Source organism: Haliotis cracherodii, unplaced genomic scaffold, assembly GCF_022045235.1.
Source record: "Haliotis cracherodii isolate W230 unplaced genomic scaffold, xgHalCrac1.p SCAF_8, whole genome shotgun sequence".
NCBI lineage: Eukaryota > Metazoa > Mollusca > Gastropoda > Lepetellida > Haliotidae > Haliotis > Haliotis cracherodii.
The window spans coordinates 20,453,507-20,474,090 of NW_027266341.1; the positions used below are offsets into that span (position 1 = coordinate 20,453,507).

At 39.8% G+C, this 20,584-nt stretch overlaps 1 protein-coding gene across 2 annotated transcripts in view; it reads left to right on the forward strand.

Annotated features, from left to right (window-relative positions):
- Positions 1 to 18,624, forward strand: part of LOC139450132 (motile sperm domain-containing protein 2-like) — a 31,361-nt gene extending 12,737 nt beyond the window's left edge. Inside the window, exons 7-15 of one of the 2 annotated variants that reach the window (XM_071231791.1) lie at positions 2,757 to 2,795; positions 4,952 to 5,076; positions 6,092 to 6,172; positions 9,235 to 9,333; positions 10,652 to 10,758; positions 11,566 to 11,762; positions 12,801 to 12,924; positions 15,083 to 15,182; positions 16,078 to 18,624. In XM_071231791.1, coding sequence (XP_071087892.1) covers positions 2,757 to 2,795; positions 4,952 to 5,076; positions 6,092 to 6,172; positions 9,235 to 9,333; positions 10,652 to 10,758; positions 11,566 to 11,762; positions 12,801 to 12,924; positions 15,083 to 15,182; positions 16,078 to 16,245 — 1,040 coding nt within the window. In that variant the 3' untranslated portion in view covers positions 16,246 to 18,624. The remainder of the gene's footprint in view (positions 1 to 2,756; positions 2,796 to 4,951; positions 5,077 to 6,091; positions 6,173 to 9,234; positions 9,334 to 10,651; positions 10,759 to 11,565; positions 11,763 to 12,800; positions 12,925 to 15,082; positions 15,183 to 16,077) is intronic. The other variant, XM_071231792.1, reaches the window with a different exon arrangement.
- Positions 18,625 to 20,584: the final 1,960 nt, after the last annotated feature.

Genomic DNA, 20,584 nt, shown 5'->3' on the forward strand with positions numbered 1-20,584 from the left:
ACGATTCACTACCCCTCTCACAGTGGTCCAACCTACTCATCCACCCTCAACAGAAAATTGCCTCACCCAACGTCTGCACGCATGGTTCGTCTTTAAAAGGCGTTTAAGTGCGAAGGGTTATTTCGACACGGGCAGCAAAGCTATAGCTTTAATTCATCGTTACTCTCCCAGAGACGACGATGACAAGTGGGGATCACTTGAGACTTTTTACAGGGAAGAAAAGAATCAAGACCCTACGATTGCGTCACAAATCCTAGAGGAATACCTCCTACATTGCGTACCCCAAAACACTTGGAAGGTAGCACCATTACTACGTAATTGGCTGCAATTATCTTAGTGTTGGCCGTTTCCGGAAAATCACAATGTGATTAAGGTCACGGAACTACAGGCCATATTATGCTCATTCAGGCTTGAGGATCAGAAGGCCAAGTTCCAGCCACCTGATTGGGACTTGAACGTGGTACTTCGAGGTTTGCGAGGGCCCCCTTCGAGCCCCTCATTGCATCCTCATTTTCAAGCTCCTTCCCAGCGCGTGACACCTTCGTTACACTCTCGGTATAGTATAGAGAGCTCCGCGAACGGGCTATCGCTGTGAGGAGCTTGGACATCACCAAGGAAACAGTGGTTTCTCTTGGCATTAGCAATGGCGGTACGGGTGAGCGAACTACATGTGATCGACTCAACCCGGATCCGTTTTGAGCATGGGACGCACGGAACAGGACATCTAGGGTTATGCTGGGATTTTAATGCTAAAATCTACTACCAGGCCAACCCGACCGTTCCTTCACCATCCCACCGATATCGACTATTGTGGGAATCGTACATGGTGAAGTTCTCCTGGGCTCGGTGCGAGCAGTTCGAGTTTTCATTCGACGCTCCAAGACTAGGCGTGGTTCGTCCACGACAGAAGTTAGTCGCATAATCGCAAACACCATATCTCTATGGTTACGCGCAGTAATCCTTCAGGCCTACGAGATAATCAAACGGAACTCGCCGAGAGCGAATTACCCTCAAGATCTCAAGGTGTCAGCCTTACCAGGGCTCAACACGGCAATTGTGGTTTTGGAACAATCACGTAAGGATATTTCTGGAGATTCGACACATATTTTCGTTAGTCATAACCTTCGCGTTGGGGCTCTCGAGGATGTCGAAGACGTTCGAAGTTTGGCCCTCTGGTTGTTATCCTGCAGATTGCCAACCCCTGACGCAAATAATGAACTCGCCCTATACAGAGCCAGTCAACTTCCATGTGCAGTCACTCAGTCGCCACCAGTGGAAGAATATTAGACAATCTTGTTTGTCAGCGACGGCTCTATGACGCAGTAAGTAAAGAATTAGCTGAATAGCTATTATTTTCTTTATTACTAAGCGTGTATAGGGAATTTCTCTTTATTTCCTATGTTCAATCTTTTTGATTTTTGAACAACCCTACCGTAATGGCGTTTTTGTCTGAACTTTTACGCTTCACGGTTTATCGACCAACTGGTGTCGTATTGCAGGGTGTGAATTATTGAGGTTTCTGTATTCTGAAGGTTTACCCACCTCCAAACCGTCCGATACAGATGCATTAAGGAGTAATGCAGGATAAGTAAAAAATTTAGTAAAATCTAAATATTTTTTACATTTGTATACTTATCCTGCATTACTACGCTTAAGGCCCACCCGTCGTAAGACTTGCCTCCCCACTTTGGCTTCAGAAACCTCAAAAGTATGTTTTTCTAAGAGCTTGGGCGACAGGCAGTGATGTGAAGATGACCTTAGGTGTCATCAAGGTCACAGGACAGCGACGGAAGGCCACTGATTGGGACTTGAGAACAACAACTTTATTTCTTCACCCAGGACCTTCGCAGCGCTGTCCTTCTAGTTGTCGTAAGTAAGCAGTGAATGCATTAAGGAGTAATGCAGGATAAGTATACAAATGTAAAAAATATTTAGATTTTACTAAGATTGTCGATTCGAACCATACCAGTGCTCATGAGTTTCACCAAAGTGGTAAATGTCCAAGACCTACATCACTCCTACATTAAGCCGACATGCCGTGCTATAATTGTAATCCTGTTTAAAGCGGCGTTAAACCCAACTCACTCACTACCTCAACACTGCTTTCATCCTTGTTCAATTGGGGACCAGGGTAGCCAAGTGGTTAAAGCATTTGCTTGTTACACCAAAGACCCGGGCTCGATTCTCCACATAGTTACAATGTGTGAAGTCTGTTTCTGGTGTCCCCCGCCGTTACATTGCTAGAATATTGCTGAAAGTGGTGTAAAACGTCACTCACTCCTTGTTTATCCTGTGTTTTAAATCCATTCTGTTGTGATCAATACCCTGAACCAATCGCCGCCGTAGCTTCAATTCGGAAGTGGCACCTCCATCTCCATTTCTCTTGGACACTCAGCACAGGATCTCTCTTGCTCATCACTGTAATCTGATTGGATGGTTATCTGTAGTGGTGTGTATTTTGAATATGGTTCAAACCAAAGCTCTGGTAAAGAATAGGTCCAGGGTCTTCATCATAAGAGAATGGAGACAATATACTGGATAATCGAGGATGCTTTGTAAAGTACATTGTGGCACTTGAAACTGACATGTTTTGGTAGCCTTAATTTAGCCTGATTACATCATAAAGTAAGATTTAGTGCACCCCTGGACGTAACATGACTCCATTTTCTAATATGAACTTAAGCAAGCTGTAGGACATAAGTACTGTAACCATGGTAACAGCAATGTGTAATAATGGTAATTATGTCTATTTGCAGCATACATGCTGATATTTGAGATGCCTTGGATCTTGAATGGTAAGTATTGTTTTTTATAATCCATATATATATTTATAATGTTTATTGAATACAGACATGGAAATAACTGCCTGCCTGTTTTCATCTCGTGAGATTCGTGTTGATTTTTTAAACAGTGATTGTAAAATATCTGAATGAAAATTTGTTTGTTTGTAAAAATTTAAACTTTTTTTGGCCGATATAATAATCTGTGAATACAGCAAAGTAACTTGTAGCCACTGTGCAACTGTGCATAGTATGCATGTTGTATTATGATGCAAGGCCGCCAAAGTGGTGTGTGGCGCTATGTTGTGACCAGCATGGCGTAACAGAGATTGACAGGTCATATTTGTAGATGTTAAATTGTTTTGAAGGAATGAATAAAGTCGATATCAATATGATAACTGATATTAAACCATTAAGGTGATTGTGGTTTTATTATCATGTGCCAAGAGTTGGTCCGTTTAATTTACAAAATCTGGGCAGGTAACTTTTATGAGTTGCTGTCCAAATGTCTTACTAGAAGTTTTGTGAATACTCAACACTGTAGAAAGTTTGTTGCCATTATTCAAATAACTTAGCGATTTACAAACTTGATTTTGTCAGATGATGTCTTGTTGATGTTTGTGGATGTTGTTCAACATGGCTCTGAGAAACTTAAAGGGTAATGTGAAGATTAATAAGTCTTTAGGCATAGTAATGTTTCTCTCAGTCGCTTGTTCCTAACGTGTCTAGCAAATATGAGATCTAGGTCTGTAGTTGTTTCACTTGACTGACAGTGATGTGAACAGTGATGAAGGACCAGCCTGCTGTACCTTGTCTTTAGGACTTGGCTTTCACCATGTGTTAGCTCACATCTCATATATTGTATATGTCAATATGACAGTGAAGCTTTCATTTACAGTTTATATACTCCAGTATGCTTCATGGATGTGAATAAATTGGATATGAACAATTGTTTTGACTAAGATCATGTACATGATGTAGCTGCCTAGAACATGTGGAAAGTGATATATAGACTTCGGGGGGATGTCCTTGTTGTGCCTGTACAGATAACAGAGGATCTTCAATGCAATCTTCAATGCAATTTATAAGGCTAAAACAAATAGTCTTGGTTCTCAGGCACCGCCCTCATCATTATAAAGTTCGCTGCATGTTTCATTTTTATTTCCATTTTAAAAAAACCCACAAAAAATCCTTAAATATTTCAAGTCCAACGGTAGTCAAATACTGTATTCCAGTATTTTACTCATCAAGGAATACATTTATATAGGGAGGCCCTTTCCCGGATTGATTGTACGTGATTGTTTATTGATTACACAACTGTTTATTGATTACATACTAGTTTGAACAACCCCAAAAATAAGAAAAGACACTGCCCGCCCTCACTATATTTTAAAAAAACATTGCCTGAGAACCAATTCTTTTATTTTTTTAAGCCTAAGCTACATCATGTACATTTGAGAGAAAAATGTTGGATGAATATTGGGAATGAGGCAGTTCCTTTTCCCCATAAAATAAACAAGTCAAAAAGATAATGTATGAAATTTAATAAGACAAAAAAAACACACCAAACATTCTTTACAACAATGAATAAATCCCCCAAATTACACTTTTTGTTTTTATTCACCAAAAGTGTGAATAGTTACCCACTTTGTATCATACAATGGTAATGACATCCTGATAATGGAAGTTCTCCCTAATGTTATTTAAGCAATCTCCTGACTGTCTTCGTCCCACAACAATAAATACAACAACTCATAACATTACGCTGTTCAACATAGTCTGTCACATACAGAGCTTGAAAAACATGAGATTTACAAAAAAAACATGTGCAAATGGTACAGCAACAGGTGTGTTTGAGCAGTCCCATTAAGCAATGGTTGTATTTGGACCACAAACAACTGCTTCCTTCTGTTCAAATATAAATTAAACAAATGTCTTTATAAATTTGATTGATATATTTTTTGGTGAAAAATCAGTTTTATTGTATAACCACTGAATCTGCCTGGAAAATTCACTTGTACAGTGATATGCTTCATTTATCTGTACCGAAGACAGATGCTTTATTAACATTTCATAAAGTATGTTATATGGAAAGGGTTGGATGGATCTAAATATGAAACATCCTCTCGTATTAAATAAAATCCTTGCTAGTGTTTGTATCCCCATTGTAGCTGCGTGGAAGGTGATAAAGACTTGGCTGAGTGCGGAGGCGGCGGCTAAGATCAAGTTTGTGACGCGGAGTGACATTCAGGCCTACATCAACAAGGACCAGCTGCTGGAGCACATGGGGGGCACGGTGAGTTGGGTCACTGGGCGGGGTCAGGGCAGGGGCGGGGCACGGTGAGTTGGGTCACTGGACGGCGTCGGGGCACATGAGTTTGGGCACTGGGCGGGGTCGGGGCACGGTGAGATGGGTCACTGGGCGGGGTCGGAATGGGTAATACAGACATGGTGATACAAAACTATAATAACTATGGACCATTGTTGCAAGATTATATTTAAATACGAGTAATGAGAGGCCGAGAGAATAAGAATGATGAGAGGCCGATTACAGAGGCAGTATAGTAGTTGCCATGGTTACAGTAAGGTCCCCAGTAACCTTTTCCACAAGGCAATCTTTGTGCTTTGACGATCGTACCTCCAATACGTTAACATATACTTACAACAATCATAGCACTAGGATTGCTTTGTGGAACAGGACCCTGGTTGTCGTGGATTGGGCAGTCTGGTATCCTGACAGTCTTGGTATCCTGACAATCTTGGTATCCTGACAATCTTGGTATCCTGAAAGTTTTGGTATTCTGACAAACTGACAGTCTTGGCATCCTGGCAGTCTTGGCATCCTGACGATCTTGGTATCCTGACAGTCTTGGTATCCTGACAATCTTGGTATCCTGACAGTCTTGGTATCCTGACAATCTTGGTATCCTGACAGTCTTGGTATCCTGACAGTCTTGGTATCCTGACAATCTTGGTATCCTGACAGTCTTGGTATCCTGACAATCTTGGTATCCTGACAGTCTTGGTATCCTGACAATCTTGGTATCCTGACGATCTTGGTATCCTGACAATCTTGGTATCCTGACAGTCTTGGTATCCTGACAGTCTTGGTATCCTGACAGCGTTGATTGTTACTCATAATGTCAATCACTGAATTGTCTGGTCCAGACACAAATATTTACCAGCCGCTGTCATAAAGCTGCAATATTGCTGAGTGCAGGGTTAAACAACAGTAAGCCAAGCTGAACACTGTATGGAGTGTAGTTCTGTTACATGAACAGTTTCCTATAAAATGTCTTCATCACTCCCAGGATAAGTTCAAGTACAAGTACGTTCCCAGTGCTAGTCGGACTGAGGGTGATGGAAGCGCCACCGTCAACGCCAGGAAGAGGGTGAGTTCTATGCACTGCTACTGAGATGTACAATTCACCACAACAGAGATGTACAATTCACCACACCAGAGATGTACAATACACCACAACAGAGATGTACAATACACCAGATGTACAGTACACCACGACAGAGATGTATAATACACCACAACACAGATGTACAATTCACCACAACATAGATGTAAAATACACCACAACAGAGATGTACAATTCACTGCTACTGAGATGTACAATACACCACAACAGAGATGTACAATACACCACAACAGAGATGTACAATACACTGCTACAGAGATGTACAATACACCACAACAGAGATGTACAATACACCACAACAGAGATGTACAATTCACTGCTACTGAGATGTACAATACACCACAACAGAGATGTACAATACACTGCTACAGAGATGTACAATACACCACAACAGAGATGTACAATACACCACAACAGAGATGTACAATACACCACAACAGAGATGTAAAATACACCACAACAGAGATGTACAATACACCACAACAGAGATGTACAATACACCACAACAGAGATGTACAATTCACTGCTACTGAGATGTACAATACACCACAACAGAGATGTACAATACACCACAACAGAGATGTACAATTCACTGCTACTGAGATGTACAACACACCGCAACAGAGATGTACAATACACCACAACAGAGATGTACAATACACCACAACAGAGATGTACAATACACCACAACAGAGATGTACAATACACCACAACAGAGATAAGAGACAACCATCATGGGATGAGGGCGCATCCATTTCTATGGGAGGGGAAAGATGGGGTGGGTAATTTTTCGAACACTCTATTTTTTTCCCAGCTGTATCCAAAAACTATTTACTGAGCACCATCAAACAAGCAATAAATTTTCAATATTAACACAACATTTTTCATGTTTGGGTATTTTCCACAAAACAAACGATATTCATTTGGCAAATTTCTGAACAACTATTCATTTAAAATGTCTTCCCAATACCCCCTAGAAATCATTTGGATGCTCATAAGAGGAGGTGGCATTGCCTCATGGTTAAAGTGTTAGCTTGTCACACTGTTTACCTGGCTTGATCCACACGGGGGTACAATGTGTGAAGCCTTTTTGCTTTCCCTTACTATGATATTGCTGAAGGTTCGTTAAAGCAGTATCAAACTGTCCTCAAGGGGGAAAATGATTTTGATATGTTTGATTAACATTGGCTAATGTTATGTGTTTAATAAATATATTAATTGTTACGATTTTTGTTGGCTTATATTTAGGACTGTTTGTAAAGAGACTGCATGCATATTTGTCATTTTCTGCTAAGGCATGACAAATTTATTTCTTGTTTCTTTTCCAGAGTGTATCTGGTGTATCCTTTCTTTGCAAAAGTGGAATTATGTTTAAAAAATAAAATGCCGGTTGATTGAATATATTTGGTTTTGTATTTGAGATATTTTTATTCTTGTTTTTTTTTTAACCTCAAATCAACCGTTGTGTCAATGCTGAGTACTTTTTTCATTTTGCCTTTTTGGCATTTTGCTAAATAAAATAAAAAGTCCACAAAAAGGCAACCCATCCAACTCAGCAAAATAGCTCTGATGTGAGAAAGATTTTTGCCAACTTAAATTTTCAGGGATGTGAGCAGGTTTTCCTGGAAAGATAAAAGGAAAACACTAGGGGGGGGGGGGGGCGGTGTCTAGGAAATATTTTAAACATTTGATTGCATTTTAAGTAATTTAGTGCAGTTTGGACAACATTCACACCAAGAAATGTAAAAAAATGTCAGTGGCAAAAGTCAATAAGTCAAATAAACAGTAAAGTTTCGCAGTTAAATCGGTAAAATCGGGCATAGCTTCTGTGCACCCAGCTACCCCCCAGGTCTGTGAGCAATACTGCTATAAACTTAACATTGTAAATGCTTGTTAAGCAATTTCTGTGTGACGCCACACCCCACGTTATAGTGCAAAGATTCATGATAGAAAACGTATGATGTTCGAAAACCTATGATGCTGAAAGCTCCGATCGAAAACAGGACAATCCGCTATGGTTGTCCGGTTTTTGATAATATTTTTTTTAAATCTTTGATTATATTTTTACACGGAAGATGATTATTTCCGAGGACTACTGTTTTAAAAAACGTGATTTTCCACGTTTCCGTGGAGGTTTCACATCCCTGAATTTGTATTCTATGTATACACACCCACCCAAATCATCATGTCTGCCCATTATTATTTAATGGTTTTGGATGAAGAAATCTCCCTTCCTACCCAACCACCTTTAACTGGGTTCTGTTGTCTGAGACAAAGATATTTTAAACGATGGGCTGAAACAAGAAATAAATTTTGCCTCTATGTTATAAATCTTTGGTGAGCTGCTGCTGATTGTTATCACTTTATTTATTAACACAATGTTTGCAAGTTATGGTTGTTGAATGAAATTCCTGATTCATTATATAAAAGGATAGCCAATAGAAAAATACCATTTTTTTTGTTTCTTAATGATTTCAGAGCAAAGAGGTGAGCTGTTGCCATGGTAACGGGAAACTCAAAAACATCAAAAACCAGTAAAATGAAATGCAGTGACACTAACATTCCTATGATGCTTATTCTACTCTAACCATTTTTAAGAAATTTGAAAAAGGTAAATCTTTGAAACACCACTTGAAAATTAACAATTTAAAATGCTTTAAAGTATTTCTTAACTGTAGATCTAGTCACTTTCCAATCTCATGATACTCAGCTTTCCATGTTGCCTGTCCTAGCTTCTTGTTGTAACCATAGCAACCAATTGTGATGTCATCACCTCTGTTCTCTTTATTGGTCAACCATGACATCATTACCATTGTGATGTCATTTAACACAGTGCAGCTGGTTGCTAAGCAACAAGTCAGTTGTAACAATATTTCTGAAGCTCACTGCTAAATGCCTGTATGTATTTTCTTTTATCTGTGTATAGACAGCCTAGGAATTATTAGTTGATAGGTTTGGTTCTTCTCCTCTTTTCTACAAGGTTTGTACTTTTGGAGTGTTCTGTATCTTTATGGTTGTGTTTACAGGTAACTTTTGCAGATCAAGATCCAGCTGTGTTCAGAAGTGTAGACAAAGAGGAAATCAACACAAATTCTAATGCAAAGGAGAATAAACACCTCACACTGGTATGTTTCAAGGTTCCTTTATAGACACTTTTCATGTTGGTGAAATGCATGAATTTATGTTCATATAACGTTGTGTGCAGTTCATGTTTTTGTATAGATGGGCACTGTTTCCAGTGGAATTGTTAGAGGTCAACCTGTCTGCCTTGTTTGTTTCTGGCAAGAATGCAATATACCGTTCTACCATTTTGGTAAGGAATGTGCACAATCATTCCTTAGTAATGGTTTCTAAGTTTTTCAGATGCCATTTTTGCCGCCTTGCTAAAATAACAGAGGATTTGGGGGCTTGCCCCCCACTCAACAACTTGAAATTAATGCTTTCGTAAGTAAAGCCTATTTTTCAAATAGTGATGCTTTTGCGTGCAGCTTTATTAGTAGCATCAAGCAAACATGGTGGATAGGTGTCCGGTATGATGCATGTGTACCATGTTTCTAATATTATTACACACAAGTATTTTCCACCATTTTGGTACTTGAAAGCAAAACTGAAATTGCCAGAATGAGGGAGCTGAAATTGGCATGTATATTTCTCCTCAAGTTTTCTTCAAATCATTAGGTTTTAGTTTTGGTTTGTCCTTAATATTTATGCAGAAATATAAGTTGCATCAAACAAACAGGATGGATAAGTATGTGATAAAATGCATGTAAACTCTAGCGCATGCCCAAAGGCTCCAGTTTTAGACAGAAAACCATAGTTATCATGCACTTAGTCAACAAAGCCTTGTTCTCTGTATGTTAGGAATGGACCACATGGTCTTTGGAGCTTGTGGTTCTCATGCATTGTACAAAACACCTACCTGCCATGTTTGTTTGTTGCTATTAATAAAGCAGTTAGACAGCATCACTATTTGAAAAATAGGGCGATAAAGCTCAAAATCAGGGGGGGGGGAATTACCCTGCTTGCACTTGTATGGTTTAATAAGATTAAACCTTGAAATTGAATAACAAAGGGATGCATAAACATAGAAAATTGGACATCAACATCGAAAAAGTACTTGAAAATAGAAGTCTATACTGGCATGCAACAACCTCGTCAGTGACATCTGTTGGAGCCACATTTCTGCACACACTTTATGTTTTGGATCTACTTTGGTAATTACACATTACAATTACTTACAAAAGCATTTTATTCAACCACCTTGTTATATTCGCGAGACGACAAAAATGGAGTCTGAAAAAGTTGGAAACTTACTAAGGAATGAGCTTGTACACATCCCTTACCAAAATGGTGGAAGCTGTCCGGTATAATGCATTCTTGCCGGCTTGTGTAATCTGCCTATCGAAAAATGTCTTGATATTAATAATGAAGATGATATTACAGAATCTGTCTCCTGCAAACTCACGTTCCCCGCGAACAAGCCCCTCTCCGATGGCTCGGAAACAACATAGAGATGAGAACTCCTTCATCGGCAGACTACTCACTGTCAGGTATGTCATTCGTTTTGAGTACATATTGAATATGTATTATACATTGAAGCTTCCCAAATTGATTCTTTGCAACACTGTTTAGAGCTTTTCATTGACAGTTTTCGATTGATATAATATAGGATAGACTGGAAATAATTTGTACTCTCTATACAATTTTTACTGTCGTGTATGTTTCTGTCACCGAAATGAAGCTGTGCATCAAAGAATCATATTCAATAGACATTTTACAATAGGTTGCATATCGATTACCGTGGATGTGAATGTGGCAGTGCATTGTTCTTAAACTATGACATCACTGCGTTGTAACATCATTTACAGCATAATTTAAGGTTATTATGTGGACCATTGTAAGCTCAGATTACTAGATTGAACAGAGTCTTACTCGACTTGGGCTTCAGACTTGGGCTAAAGTCACCGACAGAGGACAAAACATGAATGAGTGCAGTGTGTGATGCCTATTCTAGATGTCCCCTGCTTGTAATATTGCTACAAACAGCGAGAACTACAGATATTGTTCCTTCTTGTTCATTACTGCCCTGTTATTTCAAATATGAGGCCATATTTGCTTGAAGGTCATATGAAAAGTCTTTATTACCCTCAGGGTTAGAAATGACTGAGTACATAAAAATCGTATGTGCACTTACGTAAATATCACTTCTCGCCCACCAGTGTATTGTATGTACGTCATCCGGACGACATTGTTGACGTCATTCAAATCTGTGATGTCAGGATGGAACGGCCTGCTTGTATAATAATGTCTAATATTCAACTTTCCTTGACATTTCGTCTGTGTTTTGTGTTTTAAAGTCCTGCCGAGGAGCTGGAGTTTAATGTTGATGAGAATGGCCGGGAATCTTTCGACATTATATCTCTCACCAACACACTTCCGTATGCAGTGGCATACAAGGTGAAGACAACATCCCCCGAGAAGTACCGTGTGCGCCCCAGCTCGGGGGTTGTGAAGGCCGGAACCTGTACAGAGGTGTACGTGTACCTGCAGGCAGGTCGGTGAACAGGGCACATATGGGGATATATATTTAGGAGTTGTGAACCGCCTCAGTGGGTAGCCCTCCAGTTCATGTGTTTGCACAAACAAGGCCCTTGTTTGCACTCAATAGATAAATAAATGTATCTAGCATACTAGTGATGACTAGCCCAAACCTGTCTCTATGTATCATTTTCTGAGAAATTACAGTTGATATTTAGAGAATCTCTATTAACTTTAAACTGTTATTGAAAAGTGTTGTTATACTGCATATCAGGAGGGTGAGATTCAATCTTATATTACCCACAGGGTTAGAAATAACCAAATTCATAAAAATTGTATGTGCACTTGTGCAAATATCACTTCTCGCACACCAGTGCTTTGTGTCCGTCATCTTGACGTCATTGTTGACGTCATTCGAATCTCACTGTGAGGTAAGGATGGAATTACGTCACAATAGAAACAATGTCATAGCTGAAGATTATTGACGTCATTCGACAAATTGTGGTTTTCTAGAACGGTGGTAGTGATCAGTGCATTTTTTGTAAAGGGGAGCTCAAAAGGATTAAGAAAAAACGGAAATTATTACACTCACATGTGTGTCATACTGATTTTACAAAATTGGTGTTGGATGATAATCAGACTTCCAAGCTCCAGCTTCGGACAAGTGGAAAGAAGACTGGGTTTGATTGCCCATGGTGTTATATGCAAGCCTAGTCCCTGCCAGATTGCTGGCTGCAGAAATGTGAAGGCTGGCATAAAATCCTCCTCCCTCTCTTTGGGTTCCATAAGTGGATTCAGTGACAGTTTGATGTCAGATAAAGATCATGTATCGGATTATATATTTTGTGGTATCACTACTGTTAGTAAATAACCAGCCTTGTGACTCTGTAGCCACCAGTTTGATTGCAGAAAATCCTGTGTGAAATACATCACAGTTTTGCACTAAAAGGGAAAGTTATATTTTGCATAAGAGGGTTCACATGCGTTTTGTTGAGTGTGTAGATGTGTGTGCCACTTTGACAGTCTGTTGACTGATTCCACCTCTCGCATGCAGGCTACCAGAACAGCACCATCCAGAAGGACAAGTTCCTCATCATGGGAATGGACGTGTCGGATGACAACTTAACCATCGGCGAGTTGTGGAAGTCTGTACCCAGGGACAGCATCATGGAGCACCGGTAACAGCAGCTTTCTTCCCGGCCGACCCACTGCCTACTCTACTCTTCCCTGTCGACCCCTGTACCCTGTCTTCCCTACTCTGACCTGTCAACGCCTCTCTGTGCCCCCTGCCTACTCTGTTCTGTCAACCACCCTCTATGCCCCCTGCCTACTCTACTCTGTTCTGTCAACCCCTCTCTATGCCCCCTGCCTACTCTGTTCTGTCAACCACTCTCTATGCCCCCTGGCCTACTCTGTTCTGTCAACCACTCTCTATGCCCCCTGCCTACACTGTTCTGTCAACCCCTCTCTATGCCCCCCGGCCTACTCTGTTCTGTCAACCACTCTCTATGCCCCCTGCCTACTCTGTTCTGTTCTGTCAACCCCTCTCAATGCCCCCGGCCTACTCTGTTCTGTTCTGTCAACCACTCTCTATGCCCCCCGGCCTACTCTGTTCTGTCAACCCCTCTCTATGCCCCCTGCCTACTCTGTTCTGTCAACCCCTCTCTATGCCCCCCGGCCTACTCTGTTCTGTCAACCACTGTCTATGCCCCCTGCCTACTCTACTCTGTTCTGTCAACCCCTCTCTATGCCCCCCGGCCTACTCTGTTCTGTTCTGTCAACCCCTCTCTGTGCCCCCTGCCTACTCTACTCTGTTCTGTCAACCCCTCTCTATGCCCCCCGGCCTACTCTGTTCTGTTCTGTCAATCCCTCTCTTTGCCCCCTGCCTACTCTGTTCTGTTCTGTCAACCCCTCTCAATGCCCCCTGCCTACTCTGTTCTGTTCTGTCAACCCCTCTCTGTACCCCCTGCCTACTCTGTTCTGTTCTGTCAACCCCTCTCAATGCCCCCTGCCTATTCTACTATGTTCTGTCAATCCCTCTCTGTGCCCACTGCCAACTCTTCTCTGTCGACCCCTATACCTTGCCTTCCCCCCCCCCCCCCCCTGCCTGTGCCCCCTGTCTGTGCCCCCAGCCTGTGCCCCCAGTCTGTGCCCCCTGCCTGTGCCCCCTGCCTGTGCCCCCTGCCTGTGCCCCCCCTGTCTGTGCCCCCTGCCTGTGCCTCCTGCATGTGCCCCCTGCCTGTGCCCCCTGCCTGTGCCCCCTGTCTGTGCCCCCTGCCTGTGCCCCCTGCCTGTGCTACTCTGCTCTGCCCTGCAGGGAGTCTTGGGAAGCAAAAAGTCCCCAATATCCATGCTTGTTGTAAGAGCTGACAAAGAGGATCAGGGTCTCATGCTCTGAGTTTCAGCTGTTATTTGTCATGCTGCATTGACGTTGTGAATGACTGCTCCTGCTATTAGTCACTTGTTTGTGTGGTTGAAAATGTACAGGTTGCTGTGATGTAGCTGGAATATTGCTGACTTTGGAGTCAAACAACGTTCACTCACTCACTGTTCTTCTCTGTATCATGAGATTCCGGGTTAGAACAGGTCCCCAGCAAACTACGCTGGTCATAAGTGTCCACTTGATAATGGATTGATTGGTCAGACAAATGCGTGTCCTTGTATCCTGAATTGTTGCTCTGGATTATCTGGTCCTGGCTCAATCAATTACAGGCACCGGTCATACAGGTGGAATATTCCAGAGTGCTGCATTAAACAAACAAACAAACAAAAGATAAGGATAAGATAATATGATATTAATGTGTCACGGGGCATATGTTACACTTGAATTATAACAATTATCGCAAAAATCTAATATACCGTCCGGCCTTAAACACCCATGAGACAAAATATTAACTTGATACAATAAGAACTCTCAACGTGCAAACAAACGTACCATATTTTCTTGAGTATAGTGAGCACCCATGTATAAAGCGCACCCCCCTCTAGCGGATACAGTATTTTGGAAAAAAAAAATTCGAATATTATGAACAGAAAAGAATGACACCGTACCCCTTCAGCGAATTCTGGTAAACGAACGGGTGATAAGAAACTTGGTCGGTACAAATTTGAAATTTGAGATAAAAAATGACCAGACATTCACCATTTAATTTGTATTTTTTGTTCTGCTAGGCAATTTTTTACAATCAGGGATTTAGATTAGCTTGTGTATTTTAGTTGATTGTGTGTCATTGTACCCAAATGATATGGTTCATTGCTCGTATTATCAACCACTGTGAGTGCAGCCTAAATAATTATTAAAAACACAAACATCCCAGTTCCCACCTTCTGTTTCAGACTGCGCTGTGTGTATACAGCCAACAAGGGCTCCCCCGAAACACCCATCAAGGAAATACCCCTGTCAATGCCGGACCGAGTAGCACGAATGTCAAAACAGGTGGGAGGCTAGTCATCAGAATATCACTTTTGTGCATCGATTGTATCTGTCCATCTGTATAATGTCATTCATGTTTGACCATTGCTCTTACATGTGTTCTACATAGCTAGTTCTTTGGAACTCAGTGGACAGAGGTCCTGGTGTGTTTTCATGTTAAAGAACTAAAATGAGTGAGCATGGTTTTACGCTGCTTTTAGCAATATGCACACATTGTACCCATGTCAGGAATCAAACCCCAGGTCTTTGGCGTGACGAGTGAACGCATTAACCACTAGGCTACTTGACTGCCCCTAAAAAATTAGAGAATATCCAATGAGATTGGGGATTATTTGTCCTAAATAAAGAAATGTTCTAAGCCCCGGCCTGATTGCTTCCTTGTCTCACATGGAGGGTTACCGGTAGCCTAGTGGTTGAAGCGTTGGCTTATCACGCATGAAGACCCAGGTTTGAAGCTCATTTCTTGTGACCCCGCCATGATATTGCTGAAATTTTGCTAAGCATGGTAAAAGTGGCATAAAAACATACACATTGCAAAATGAATGGGAGCGTATGCTGGATTCTGATTGGTCATTGATTCTGATTGGATTCTCATCAAGTGTGTTAATTTATCATGACAACTGTGAGAACATTTGTATTTTACAATGTCGGTAAAAATTAATTATTTATAGAATAGCAGGTGTTACTGAGAATCCGATGATTAGAAATTTGAACATTTGAAAACCCCAAATGGTTCCATGTCTCACATGTAAAATATTTGAAGTTCATGTTAGGACCAGCAGCATATAGTCAAAATTCTTTTAGCATTTAATTAAGTATAGTAAAGTTATTGGCAAAGGAATGATGACATACAGAAAAGATTATTACAGTTGTAAATAAGAAACTTGTTTTCTTTCAGGTGGACGAACTTATTACAAGTCACGGCCGCCTGGAGAAGCGTGTTCAGTGGCTGGTCTGGTCACAGATACTCATGTTGATTGCTGTGATAACTGCGATTGTAGCCATGTACTTCTTTGAGACATCTCCAGGTGGAAGATACGGCTCTTGTGTTTCGTCACTATTCTAACACATCATTTCACTCTCACGCAAATAAAATGTAGCAAATACTTGTATAAAAATCGACCAGCATTAGGACCAGTTAAACTGAAATATATTGAAAGGAAATTTATGTTGACTCACATTTTTATCTTCATGGTTGTGTGAGATATTCTTATCATTAGAGCTGATATTTGGTGTCAAATATATGTTGAAATGTGTTCTGTCTTTTTTTCAATGTAAGATTACCTGAAAATTCAAAATTTTAATTATTTAACAGAGAATTCTGACTTTCAAGTATCACAGTTTTGGATTGAAATGAGGTCATAAAGATATATTTTCTAAAAATAGACAGGTGCTTGCTATGGAGCATTTAAGAATTTTGCAAAAGCATTTAGGAGACCAAAAATAATGTATGAAATTTGTCAAAAACATTAAACAATAATTTCTTTGTGTGTGACAAATGCAGAAAAACACTTCTGAAATTTATGTGGAGAATCTTGTAATATAAGTGACCATTTTTCTTCATACTAAGTTGTTAAAGTAAGAGGAATAAAACTGGAGAATAGAAAAGATATTTATCTGTATAATTTTTTTATGATCTGAAGGGAATATTTTTACATGCAATAGTTTCTATATTTGAAATCCATTTAGATTTCTCCTGTGATATTTATTTATAATGTAAAATATTTCATATATATTGTCCATGCAAGTGCTTGCTAGAACAGTTTGCAGAGAGAAGAAAATTCATATTGTTGGCATTTGAAATTCGGCGGACAAGTGTATGTTTGCCCAGGGAAGATCAACAACTGCTCAAGTTCACAAACATGACAATGTTTTTAGTTTGTTTTCCCAACCCAGAGACAGGGTTCCTTGGCTGAACTGACTGTATACATTAATGGTCACAGCTGTTATTGTTGTTGCAGGATTCCTAAACTGATGCTGCCCAGCGCCATCAGATTAGCTCTTTTAGTTGTTACAGCATCTTGGTTTTGTACACTGCGACATTTTGTTGTCTGTACCGATGCCTCTGTCAGGAATCGATTGTTGAAGATTTATGAAGAGGGATGATAATAAAAGAAATGCAATCTAGATAAGTACAGCCTGCGTTGTGACAATTGTGCAATTCAAATAGCTTGTCTAGGATTGGTTTTCTGTCAGTGAAAGTTTGACTTTCAAGGGTTTTGCACTTCATTCCATATCTGTGTTGGAACACCACCATAATGTTCATTCCAGTTGCTCTACACTGGCTACAGGCATAATAAGATCTGTATGCAGTGTCGATCATATATTTGATAATCAGCTGATTGATATTTCAAATCAGTTTGGTCATTTTGAGTCTGATATTAACAATAATTTCTTGAAATTTGTCAGCACCTTACACATGCTTGTGGGTTGCACCAAAATAGTAAATGTCTGTATCACTTCAGGCTTTTCTCACACATTTATAAGCTGACAGGCCATGATATAACCGGAATACTGTTCAAAGAGGCGTTAGCCCAACTCACTCACACACTCTAGAAGTTTGGTTGGTTTTATGGTCAGGCATCACATACATTAAAAATCTTTACTTATAAGAACAGTTGAAAAGTTAAATATAAAATATTTAATAAATGTATCAGAATGTTATGGTCACAGTTTCTTGATGGGCAATAAACATGGCCATGTTTCACAAAGTGATCTTAGCGCTATGATGATCGTCAGTCTATGTTAGTGTGTGGGAGCTCTGATCACTATAGCAGATCACTTTATGGAATGGGGCCCTGTACTGTCCACACTTCCTACCCTTGATTCATACAATGTTCGGCACACTATCTTTATACAGCAAAAAAAAAACAAATGTGAAGGATATTTTGTCAGTGGGTCTACAACAGTTTCATGTTTCTTGTATTTACCAAGGCCTCTCTTTTGTAACTACAGTTATAACAAACTCAAATGGACCACTTGTTCTGTTTGTTATAACCGTAGTTCGTTATAAGCATAAATACAACATCTATACAACAATGCCCGGGACCAAAGATTAAGTTTGTTATATCCTTCAGTTCGTTATAAACATAAAGTACTTGGTTTACTGATGTACTTTCAACATGTTGGAAGTCATTGGAGATAAAATTGCATTTTTTGTGAATGTTTAAAAGACTATATAAATAAAGCCCAACTAGCTATTTGTATTAATTGCAAGACAAGGTGTTACTTTCCTTCCAACAGAGGTTTTGATACTGACATTTGTCAACAGACTCAATGTGAGAAATATTGTTTAGTTTAAGAATTAGATTTTTCATTCAACATTGTGAAATTCTTGGTCTTAAGATCTGTGAACCAAGACAAAATGTCCTGATTTGTTATGATTGAATGAAAAGCTGTGATGGAAGATGATGAGAGTAAGAACAAATAAATTGTTACATTATGCCGCCATGTGTTGTCTGTTTTTATGGAGACTCCAAGATAGAATGACCAATAAGCTACAAATTGTGGACAATATGTATTCACGAGTGTTTCGAGTTTCGAGTAGGGTATATACTACTTTAACAATTATCATTTTCAGAAAGCAAAATAGTGCCACAGCACTTTAGCTCACCTGGAAATGTATCCAACAGTTAAGTGGCAATCTTTGTTGACATAACTAAAGATGCTGTCAGTTGCCATATTTAATTTCAGATTCAAATGTCGAACAAATTCTGGTGTTCATCATTGGGGGGAACAAGTGGTGATGATGTCTGCAGTGCAAAGAAATGCATTCATGCATGTCATAATCCAGTTGCATAGATCGATGGCTGAATGTGGCGTTAAACAAATGAAATATATGGTCGTCCTTATCGATGATTAGTAGAAGAGTGCCCAGTATGATAGGTTGATGAGCCAGGACTAGTTCTACTACCAGCAAAGACCATGACCCACCTGCACAGAGCAATCCTAGTTACAATCAATCTCGGGTGCTCACAATCAAACACAATATTGCCATACCTTATCACACAAACCAATCTTTGTGCAATTGTATGACGGTTGGATTTCCGAATAAAAATCTTCAAAAGTGGAGGTAAATTTGTTTCAAATATTCTCTCCTAATAAATACACCATGTTCCTCACAAAATAGCACTCTTGATGCCATCTTGGTCAATTGTAAGGATTTAGATTGGTCTGGACCAATTGTAAACTTAACTGGTCACAAAGACTTTAGCCTACAATCACTTTGTGCAAGTCGTTTAGGCTTAACAATATAAAGAATTGGTTCTCAGCCAATGTTTTTTTAAAATATAGTGCGGGTGGGCGGTGTCTTTTTGGGGGGGTTGTTCAAACTAGTATGTAACCAATAAACAGTTGTGTAATCAATAAACAATTGTGTACAATCAACCGGGAAAGGGGCTCCTTATTTAAATATATTCATTGATGAGTAAAATACTGGAATACAGTATTTGACTACCGCTGGACTTGGAATATTTAAGGATGTGTTTTTTTTTAAAATGGAAATAAAAATGAAACGTGCGGCAAACTGAGAACCAAGACTATTTTTTTTTGTTAGCCTTACAATAATTCCAGTTTTAAGATTATTTTTGCAAGTGACTGGTTAACAAAAGGATGACATTAATGAATGAGAAAGCAAAGAAAGCAAACTGCACCTCATTAATTTTCGATGTTTCAGCTTTGAGAATAGAATAGTGAAAAGACCACAGCTAGAAGTGGGGAATAACAGACCAATACCTGGCTATCAAAATAGTGCTACGAATGTCGACCATAATAAACTTAATCAAGATCAAACATGAAAAAAAGTGAGCAAATGTTTTATGTTTTCATTTCTGTTTATTCATACATATGCAATGATATTGATATTATGTTTCTTGGGTGAGATAATGGGATAATGACCCTTTCATCTGATTTGCTACTAACACTACACATTTCAACTGTATACCATGGAATCTGGCGTGAAATAACTACACAGGAGTAACCCATGGGGGCGCCGGGTTAGAATCGGTCTTCAGCAACCTATGCTGGTCGTATAGAAGACTTCATGGATCAGGTGGTCAGACTTAGTTCATGGCATGTCAATTAGTGTACCTCAATGAAGTGGAACATGGCCCTTATATATAACTGGATCGTCTGATCCAGACTTGATTGTTTTCAGGCTGATGTCATATAGCTGGGATATTGCTGAGTGTGACATTAAACAACAAACACACCCTCAGAAATACTGGAATATCAAGACAAACATGGTCCCAAGACAAACATGGTCCCATGACAAAGCGTGGGCAACATCAACAACAATCCTCCTCCTCCCTAGATACAGCTATTCATGTGACGAAATTTACATTACTGTCTAGAGGTAGAGCAAATGCTGGGGGTGTATTCACAAAGATGACTGAGCATTATTATTT